This window comes from Oncorhynchus gorbuscha, unplaced genomic scaffold (assembly GCF_021184085.1).
Source record: "Oncorhynchus gorbuscha isolate QuinsamMale2020 ecotype Even-year unplaced genomic scaffold, OgorEven_v1.0 Un_scaffold_743, whole genome shotgun sequence".
Classification (NCBI taxonomy): Eukaryota; Metazoa; Chordata; class Actinopteri; order Salmoniformes; family Salmonidae; genus Oncorhynchus; species Oncorhynchus gorbuscha.
In genome coordinates this window covers 289727-301168 of record NW_025745788.1, presented here as the reverse complement: position 1 = coordinate 301168, position 11442 = coordinate 289727, and the positions used below count along the sequence as shown (strand labels likewise).

Sequence of the window (11442 nt, the reverse complement as noted above, 5' to 3'; positions counted from 1 at the left end):
GACAGACACAAGCCTACACATACACATTTTAAGACACACACTATACACACACGTACACATGGATGTTGTATTGTAAATATGTGATAGTGGCCTGAGGGAACACTAAATGTCATGGGTGAAGTGTTATGAAATGTAATGTCATGTATATAACTGCCTTAATGTTGCTGGACCCCTGGAAGAGTAGCTATTTGTGAATGATTTGGCAGGAGCTTGTCACGACTTCGGTGACGACGACCGCTGAGCACCGCCCGAACGGGCAGGAGAGCTAACCTCGGCGGTCGTCGTCACGTCCTACTAGCCACTACCGATCCCTTTTCGTGTATCTGTTGGTTTTGTCTGATTGGTTTCACCTGTGTGTTGTTTAGTTTATTAGTGTCTGTATATATAGTAGGTTGTCCCGCCCTTGTTTTGTGCGATTGTTTATGTCTGTATGTGTGTGAGGTCAATGTGTGTGAGGTCAGTGTGTGTGAGGTCAGTGTGTCACCGTCAGATCGGTGTCTGTATGTGTGTGAGGTCAGTGTGTGTGAGGTCAGTGTGTGTGAGGTCAGTGTGTGTGAGGTCAGTGTGTGTGAGGTCAGTGTGTGTGAGGTCAGTGTGTGTGTGAGTGAGGTCAGGATTGGGGTCCCAGTAAGCAAGCAGGTCACTGAAGTCCGGGTGTGTGTGTGTGTTGTCGTGTGAGGTCGTGTTGTCATGTGAGTGTGTGTTGTGGTGTGTGCGTGTATTGTCAGCACTAATGAGTGTGCCCACAGGGAGGCAGGGGATTGGCTCGTTCCAGAAGCTGAGAGGGAGGTGTCTCTTGTTCATTGGACGACATCGTCCCTGGCTCGGCCCAATCCCACAGTCAAACAACTCGGCCAACGGACCCAGACTTCCATCACCCCCGGCAACAGAAACACACGGTCCTTGGTGATTGCCAGCCCTAGACACGGACTCCGGGCTTCCTGTTGCCATCCTAACCAGGTCATCATAGTAACGCCGTCGTCCGCTTGTTGCTGTGGAGATGCGGTCATTGTCGCTGTAGATGTCACAGGCGTCCGGGTCGTCGTGGCGACAGCCAAAATATCGCATGACGTCCCGGCTGATGGTGTCAGCAAACCGAAGCAGCTGATTGGTCAGATCTGACGAGCAAGGGCCGTGGCTTGAGAAAGCTTCCTGCTCCTCATCACCTTCCTCTTCCTCCCTGTCCTAATAATAATATTAATAATAATAATCATTTATTTTATTTGCAAACAACAATCAAATCAATACGACACCATTTAAGATCAGAGATAAAGGTCAGAAGTTTAAAAAGAGTTATAAGGACTTACCTCCTCTCCTCCTCCTCCTCCTCCTCCTCCTCCTCCTCCTCCTCCTCCTCCTCCCTCTCCTCTTCTTCCTCGTCCATGAGGGAATGTTGGAGGATCATGGGTAGATAGCAGGAGGGAGTGGCCGAGAGACAGAAGGTTCTGATGACACCTGCCGCCATCTTGACATTAATATTATCAGACAGAACATCAATCAGAACTGAGTGGTTAAAGACAGAACACCAATCAGAACTGAGTGGTTAAAGACAGAACACCAATCAGAACCGAGGAAAGAGACAGAACACCCAATCAGAACTGAGAACAAAGACAGAACACCAATCAGAACTGAGGACAGAGACAGAACACCAATCAGAACTGAGGACAGAGACAGAACACCAATCAGAACTGAGGACAGAGACAGAACACCAATCAGAACTGAGGACAGAGACAGAACACCAATAAGAACTGAGGACAGAGACAGAACACCAATCAGAACCGAGGACAGAGACAGAACACCAATCAGAACCGAGGACAGAGACAGAACACCAATCAGAAGTGAGGACAGAGACAGAACACCAATCAGAACTGAGGGCAGAGTAAGAACACCAATCAGAACTGAGGACAGAGACAGAACACCAATCAGAACCGAGGACAGAGACAGAACACCAATCAGAACCGAGGACAGAGACAGAACACCAATCAGAAGTGAGGACAGAGACAGAAGACCAATCAGAACTGAGGACAGAGACAGAACACCAATCAGAACTGAGCGGTTAAAGACATATTTTTGGTTAGTTCTGAACCCTCCATACTCTCCTCACCTCTCTGTCCTGTCTGCTGGCCTGGGCTGGTTCTGGGCTGGTTCTGGGGCTGTAGTGGACTGGGCCAGTTCTGGGCTGGTCTGGGGCTGTTGTGGGCTGTAGTGGGCTGTAGTGAGTAGTCCTAGTTGCCTAAGCTGGTTCTGGTCTAGGTCTTCTGGATTTAGGGTTCTGTGTTTCCTCCTCTGGTCCTCTGGTCTGCTCTCTCTCCAGGCTGATAGAGGTCTCCTGCTGCTCACTGTGTTTCCTCCTCTGGTCCTCTGGTCTGCTCTCTCTCCAGGCTGATAGAGGTCTCCTGCTGCTCACTGTGTTTCCTCCTCTGGTCCTCTGGTCTGCTCTCTCTCCAGGCTGATAGAGGTCTCCTGCTGCTCACTGTGTTTCCTCCTCTGGTCCTCTGGTCTGCTCTCTCTCCAGGCTGATAGAGGTCTCCTGCTGCTCACTGTGTTTCCTCCTCTGGTCCTCTGGTCTGCTCTCTCTCCAGGCTGATAGAGGTCTCCTGCTGCTCACTGTGTCTCTGTCTCAATGTCTCTCTGTCTCAGTGTCTCTCTGTCTCAATGTCTCTCTGTCTCATTGTTTCTCTGTCTCAGTGTCTCTCTGTCTCAGTGTCTCTCTGTCTCAGTGTCTCTCTGTCTCAGTGTCTCTCTGTCTCAATGTCTCTCTGTCTCAGTGTCTCTCTGTCTCAATGTCTCTCTGTCTCATTGTTTCTCTGTCTCAATGTCTCTCTGTCTCAGTGTTTCTCTGTCTCAATGTCTCTCTGTCTCATTGTTTCTCTGTCTCATTGTTTCTCTGTCTCAGTGTCTCTCTGTCTCAATGTCTCTCTGTCTCATTGTTTCTCTGTCTCAATGTCTCTCTGTCTCAGTGTGTCTCTGTCTCACTGTGTCTCTGTCTCAATGTCTCTCTGTCTCAGTGTTTCTCCGTCTCAGTGTCTCTGTCTCAGTGTTTCTCTGTCTCAGTGTTTCTCTGTCTCAGTGTCTCTCTGTCTCAGTGTCTCTCTGTCTCAGTATCTCTCTGTCTCAGTAGGTCTGTCTAAATGTGACTCCAGGGTCTGTTTCAGCATTCTCTGTATTTATAAGGGAGTGTGAGGCTGTTTCCCTGCTCTATGTGTCTTTATGTGTGTGTGTGTGTGTGTGTGTGTGTGTGTGTGTGTGTGTGTGTGTGTGTGTGTGTGTGTGTGTGTGTGTGTGTGTGTGTGTGTGTGTGTGTGTGTGTGTGTGTGTGTGTGTGTGTGTGTGTGTGTGTGTGTGTGTGTGGTCAATATTTGAGAGCAGGAGTTGGTCAAACACAACAGTATACAGTAGCGCCCGGCAACAAGAGGGAGGAGAGCACCTAATGGAACCTCTTCCAGGGGACAGTGGAGTGTTGTCACACACACACACACACACACACACACACACACACACACACACACACACACACACACACACACACTCACACACACACACACACACACACACACACACACACACACACACATCAAGATTATACACTCAATTCACCTTACACACAGTGTGGTGGTCTTATCTCCCTGTGTAATTAGTGTCTAGTTGAAAGCTAAAAGGGCTTGAAATCAAATCTCACACCATTTTGACTTTTAGAGGAGGAACCTTTTTAAAACAACATCAAGATTATAAGGGACTCAATTCAGCCTTAAACAGCCAGATCCTCACAGACTGACTGTCCTAACCCTAACCCTAACCCTTACAGACTGACTGTCCTAACCCTAACCCTCACAGACTGACTGTCATAACCATAACCCTCATTGACTGACTGTACTAACCATAACCCGCATAGACTGACTGTCATAACCATAACCCTAACCCTCACAGACAGACTGTCATAACCATAACCCTAACCCTTACAGACTGACTGTCATAACCATAACCCTAACCCTCACAGACTGACTGTACTAACCATAACCCGCATAGACTGACTGTCATAACCATAACCATAACCCTCACAGACTGACTGTCATAACCATAACCCTAACCCTTACAGACTGACTGTCCTAACCCTAACCCTCACAGACTGACTGTCATAACCATAACCATAACCCTCACAGACTGACTGTCATAACCATAACCCTAACCCTTACAGACTGACTGTCATAACCATAACCCTCACTGACTGACTGTCCAAACCATAACCCTAACCCTCACAGACTGACTGTCCTACCCATAACCCTAACCCTAACCCTCACACACAGACTGTCCTAACCCTAACCCTAACCCTTACAGACTGACTGTCATAACCATAACCATAACCCTCACAGACTGACTGTCATAACCATAACCCTAACCCTCACTGACTGACTGTCCTAACCATAACCCTCACAGACTGACTGTACTAACCCTAACTATAACCCTCACAGACTGACTGTCCTAACCCTCACAGACTGACTGTCCTAACCATAACCCTCACTGACTGACTGTACTAACCCTAACCCTAACCCTCATTGACTGACTGTACTAACCATAACCCTAACCCTCACAGACTGACTGTACTAACCATAACCCTAACCCTAACCCTCACAGACTGACTGTACTAACCCTAACCCTCATTGACTGACTGTCCTAACCATAACCCTAACCCTCATTGACTGACTGTACTAACCCTAACCCTCACAGACTGACTGTCCTAACCATAACCCTAACCCTCATTGACTGACTGTCCTAATCCTAACCCTCATTGACTGACTGTACTAACCATAACCCTAACCCTCATTGACTGACTGTGCTAACCCTAACACTCACAGACTGACTGTCCTAACCATAACCCTAACCCTCACAGACTGACTGTACTAACCCTAACCCTAACCCTCACAGACTGACTGTCCTAACCATAACCCTAACCCTCATTGACTGACTGTCCTAACCCTAACCCTCATTGACTGACTGTACTAACCCTAACCCTCACAGACTGACTGTCATAACCCTCACAGACTGACTGTCCTAATCATAACACTCACAGACTGACTGTACTAACCCTAACCCTAACCCTAACAGACTGACTGTCCTAATCATAACACTCACAGACTGACTGTCCTAATCATAACACTCACAGACTGACTGTCCTAACCCTAACCCTAACCCTCACAGACTGACTGTCCTAATCATAACACTCACAGACTGACTGTCCTAACCCTCACAGACTGACTGTCCTAATCATAACACTCACAGACTGACTGTACTAACCCTAACCATAACCCTCACAGACTGACTGTCCTAACCCTCACAGACTGACTGTCCTAATCATAACACTCACAGACTGACTGTACTAACCCTAACCCTAACAGACTGACTGTCCTAATCATAACACTCACAGACTGACTGTACTAACCCTAACCCTAACCCTCATTGACTGACTGTACTAACCATAACCCTAACCCTCACAGACTGACTGTACTAACCATAACCCTAACCCTAACCCTCACAGACTGACTGTACTAACCCTAACCCTCATTGACTGACTGTCCTAACCATAACCCTAACCCTCATTGACTGACTGTACTAACCCTAACCCTCACAGACTGACTGTCCTAACCATAACCCTAACCCTCATTGACTGACTGTCCTAATCCTAACCCTCATTGACTGACTGTACTAACCATAACCCTAACCCTCATTGACTGACTGTGCTAACCCTAACACTCACAGACTGACTGTCCTAACCATAACCCTAACCCTCACAGACTGACTGTACTAACCCTAACCCTAACCCTCACAGACTGACTGTCCTAACCATAACCCTAACCCTCATTGACTGACTGTCCTAACCCTAACCCTCATTGACTGACTGTACTAACCCTAACCCTCACAGACTGACTGTCATAACCCTCACAGACTGACTGTCCTAATCATAACACTCACAGACTGACTGTACTAACCCTAACCCTAACCCTAACAGACTGACTGTCCTAATCATAACACTCACAGACTGACTGTCCTAATCATAACACTCACAGACTGACTGTCCTAACCCTAACCCTAACCCTCACAGACTGACTGTCCTAATCATAACACTCACAGACTGACTGTCCTAACCCTCACAGACTGACTGTCCTAATCATAACACTCACAGACTGACTGTACTAACCCTAACCATAACCCTCACAGACTGACTGTCCTAACCCTCACAGACTGACTGTCCTAATCATAACACTCACAGACTGACTGTACTAACCCTAACCATAACCCTCACAGACTGACTGTCCTAACCCTCACAGACTGACTGTCCTAATCATAACACTCACAGACTGACTGTACTAACCCTAACCCTAACCCTAACAGACTGACTGTCCTAATCATAACACTCACAGACTGACTGTCCTAACCATAACCCTAACCCTCATAGACTGACTGTCCTAACCCTAAACCTAACCCTCACAGACTGACTGTTCTAACCCTAACCCTAACCCTCATAGACTGACTGTCCTAACCATAAGCCTAACCCTCACACACTGACTGTCCTAACCCTAACGCTCACAGACTGACTGTTCTAACCACAGCCCTAACCCTCACAGACTGACTGTCCTAACCCTCACAGACTGACTGTCCCAACCCAAACCCTAACCCTCACACACAGACTGTCCCAACCCTAACCCTAACCCTCACAGACTGACTGTCCCAACCCTAACCCTAATCCTCACACACAGACTGTCCTAACCCTAACCCTCACAGACTGACTGTCCCAACCCTAACCCTAATCCTCACACACAGACTGTCCTAACCCTAGCCCTAACCATCACAGACTGACTGTCCTAACCCTAGACCTAACCCTCACAGACTGACTGTCCTAACCCTAACCCTCACAGACTGACTTTCCTAACCTTAACTTACTGGCTGTCCTAACCCTCACAGACTGGCTGTCCTAACACTCACAGACTGGCTGTCCTAACCCTAACAGACTGGCTGTCCTAACCCTAACAGACTGGCTGTCCTAACCCTAACAGACTGGCTGTCCTAACCCAAACAGACTGGCTGTCCTAACCCTAACAGACTGGCTGTCCTAACCCTAACAGACTGGCTGTCCTAACCCTAACAGACTGGCTGTCCTAACCCTAACAGACTGGCTGTCCTAACACTCACAGACTGGCTGTCCTAACCCTAACAGACTGGCTGTCCTAACCCTAACAGCCTGGCTGTCCTAACACTCACAGCCTGGCTGTCCTAACACTCACAGACTGACTGTCCTAACCCTAACAGACTGACTGTCCTAACCCTAACAGACTGGCTGTCCTAACCCTAACAGACTGTCTGTCCTAACCCTCACAGACTGTCTGTCCTAACCCTAACAGACTGGCTGTCCTAACCCTAACAGACTGACTGTCCTAACCCTAACAGACTGTCTGTCCTAACCCTCACAGACTGTCTGTCCTAACCCTAACAGACTGTCTGTCCTAACCCTAACAGACTGGCTGTCCTAACCCTAACAGACTGGCTGTCCTAACCCTAACAGACTGTCTGTCCTAACCCTCACAGACTGGCTGTCCTAACCCTAACAGACAGACTGACTGCAGATCCTCTTTCTACCCTCACAGACTGACTGCAAACCCCCTAACCCTGCAGAGTGTGTTGTCCTCTGGTCTGACCCTGCAGAGTGTGTTGTCCTCTGGTCTAACCCTACAGAGTGTGTTGTCCTCTGGTCTGACCCTACAGAGTGTGTTGTCCTCTGGTCTGACCCTACAGAGTGTGTTGTCCTCTGGTCTGACCCTACAGAGTGTGTTGTCCTCTGGTCTGACCCTACAGAGTGTGTTGTCCTCTGGTCTGACCCTACAGAGTGTGTTGTCCTCTGGTCTGACCCTACAGAGTGTGTTGTCCTCTGGTCTGACCCTACAGAGTGTGTTGTCCTCTGGTCTGACCCTACAGAGTGTGTTGTCCTCTGGTCTGACCCTACAGAGTGTGTTGTCCTCTGGTCTAACCCTACAGAGTGTGTTGTCCTCTGGTCTGACCCTACATAGTGTGTTGTCCTCTGGTCTAACCCTACAGAGTGTGTCTAACCCTACAGAGTGTGTTGTCCTCTGGTCTGACCCTACAGAGTGTGTTGTCCTCTGGTCTGATTTATGTGTTTGGGAACATGCGATCAAAAGACCAATTGAAGCTTCAGTGCCTGATCACCCAAAAACATGACAGTACCCATCCACTTTACTCAGACATTTTTATATACTGAGTATACAAACATTAAGAACACCTGCTCTTTTGTTTCCTGTTTGGACCCCAGGAAGAGGACACAGGACAGTACCCATCCCCCTTCACTCAAATCTCATCCTCCAAAACATCTAACACGACACCACCTTCACTCAAATCTCATCCTCCCAAAACACCTAACAGGACAGTACCCATCCCCTTCACTCAAATCTCATCCTCCCAGAACACCTAACAGGACTGTACCCATCCCCTTTACTCAAATCTCATCCTCCCAGAACACCTAACAGGACTGTACCCATCCCCTTCTCTCAAATCTCATCCTCCCAGAACACCTAACAGGACTGTACCCATCCCCTTTACTCAAATCTCATCCTCCCAGAACACCTAACAGGACATCCCCTTCACTCAAATCTCATCCTCCCAGAACAACTAACAGGACAGTAACAGTTACCCATCCCCTTCACTCAAATCTCATCCTCCCAGAACAGTAAACAGGACAGTACCCATCCCCTTCACTCAAATCTCATCCTCCCAGAACACCTAACAGGACAGTACCCATCCCCTTCACTCAAATCTCATCCTCCCAGAACACCTAACAGGACAGTACACCTAACAGGACATCCCCTTCACTCAAATCTCATCCTCCCAGAACACCTAACAGGACAGTACCCATCCCCTTCACTCAAATCTCATCCTCCCAGAACACCTAACAGGACAGTACCCATCCCCTTCACTCAAATCTCATCCTCCCAGAACACCTAACAGGACAGTACCCATCCCCTTCACTCAAATCTCATCCTCCCAGAACACCTAACAGGACAGTACCCATCCCCTTCACTCAAATCTCATCCTCCAAAACACCTAACAGGACAGTACCCATCCCCTTCACTCAAATCTCATCCTCCCAGAACACCTAACAGGACAGTACCCATCCCCTTCACTCAAATCTCATCCTCCAAAACACCTAACATCCCCTTCACTCAAATCTCATCCTCCCAGAAAAACAGGACAGTTCCCCTTCAAAATCAGAACAAAACAGAGATGCCTTGGAGTTGGGGTCAGGAGGTTATTCAACTGGTTTTGAAATCCTCAAAACCCTGTCCATCACTCCTTCATGTCTGTGTCCCAGAACACCTGTGTGTGTGTGTGTGTGTGTGTGTGTGTGTGTGTGTGTGTGTGTGTGTGTGTGTGTGTGTGTGTGTGTGTGTGTGTGTGTGTGTGTGTGTGTGTGTGTGTGTGTGTGTGTGGATGTGTGGATGTGTGTGTGTGGGTGTGTGGGTGTGTGTGCCTTATCAGTTCATCCTGGCTCCCGTGGATTGCACTCTACTTAGTATCCACGTTACGTGCTGGTCTCTCTCTCTCTCACACACACACACACACACACACACACACACACACACACACACACACACACACACACACACACACACACACACACACACACACACACACACACACACACACACACACACACACACACACACACACACACACACTGCAGTATTGGTTTTAGGCCTAAAGATCAATAGCTGCAATATGTCGGCTCTCAAGTCCTCAGACAATAAATGGCATATGCTGTTAGGCATGCACACACACACAAACCATGCACACACACACACACACACACACACACACACACACACACACACACACACACACACACACACACACACACACACACACACACACACACACACACACACACACACACACACACACACACACACACACACACACACACACACACACACACACACACACACACACACACACACACACACACACACACACACACACACACACACACACACACACACACACACACACGCACCACACACACAAACACACACACCACACACACAAACACACACACCACACACACACCACACACACACCACACACACACACACCATGCACACTAACACATACACACCATTCACACACACACACACACACACACACACACACACACACACACACACACACACACACACACACACACACACACACACACACACACACACACACACACACACACACACACACACACACACACACACACACCATACACTCTCTGTTTTCCATGGGGGAAATTAGAGTGTGCTAGATGCATGGTGACTGGACCAGTTGTAAGATGATAACCTAGCTGATGGTAACCTAGCTGATGATAACCTAGCTGATGGTAACCTAGCTGATGATAACCTAGCTGATGGTAACCTAGCTGATGGTAACCTAGCTGATGGTAACCTAGCTGATGGTAACCTAGCTGATGATAACCTGGCTGATGATAACCTAGCTGATGGTAACCTAGCTGATGGTAACCTAGCTGATGGTAACCTAGCTGATGATAACCTAGCTGATAATAACCTAGCTGATGGTAACCTAGCTGATGGTAACCTAGCTCATGGTAACCTAGCTGATGGTAACCTAGCTGATGATGACCTAGCTGATGGTAACCTAGCTGATGATAACCTAGCTGATGGTAACCTAGCTGATGATAACCTAGCTGATGGTAACCTAGCTGATGGTAACCTAGCTGATGGTAACCTAGCTGATGATAACCTAGCTGATGGTAACCTAGCTGATGGTAACCTAGCTGATGATAACCTAGCTGATAATAACATAGCTGATGGTAACCTAGCTGATGATAACCTAGCTGATGATAACCTAGCTGATGGTAACTTAGCTGATGATGACCTAGCTGATGATAACCTAGCTGATGATAACCTAGCTGATGGTACCTTAGCTGATGATGACCTAGCTGATGGTAACTTAGCTGATGATGACCTAGCTGATGGTACCTTAGCTGATGATGACCTAGCTGATGATAACCTAGCTGATGATAACCTAGCTGATGGTAACCTAGCTGATGATGACCTAGCTGATGGTAACCTAGCTGATGATAACCTAGCTGCCTCCTCTAACTCTACTAACCCAGTCGTTAGATGATAACCTAGCTGATGATAACCTAGCTGATGATAACCTAGCTGATGATAACCTAGCTGCCTCCTCTAACTCTACTAACCCAGTTGTTAGATGATAACCTAGCTGATGATAACCTAGCTGCCTCCTCTTACTCTACTAACCCAGTTGTTAGATGATAACCTAGCTGATGATAACCTAGCTGATGATAACCTAGCTGATGATAACCTAGCTGTCTCCTCTAACTCTACTAACCCAGTTGTTAGATGATAACCT

At 47.8% G+C, this 11442-nt stretch overlaps 1 protein-coding gene across 1 annotated transcript; it reads right to left on the bottom strand.

The window, feature by feature from the left end:
- Positions 1–528: 528 nt before the first annotated feature.
- On the bottom strand, positions 529–1465 carry LOC124019957 (protein PERCC1; the record flags this gene model as incomplete). Its single annotated transcript, XM_046335400.1, has 2 exons — positions 1460–1465; positions 529–1185 (listed from the first exon to the last, which is right to left on the bottom strand). Coding segments are annotated over exons 1-2 (663 nt in total), but the record flags the coding sequence as incomplete, so codon positions are not given.
- Positions 1466–11442: the final 9977 nt, after the last annotated feature.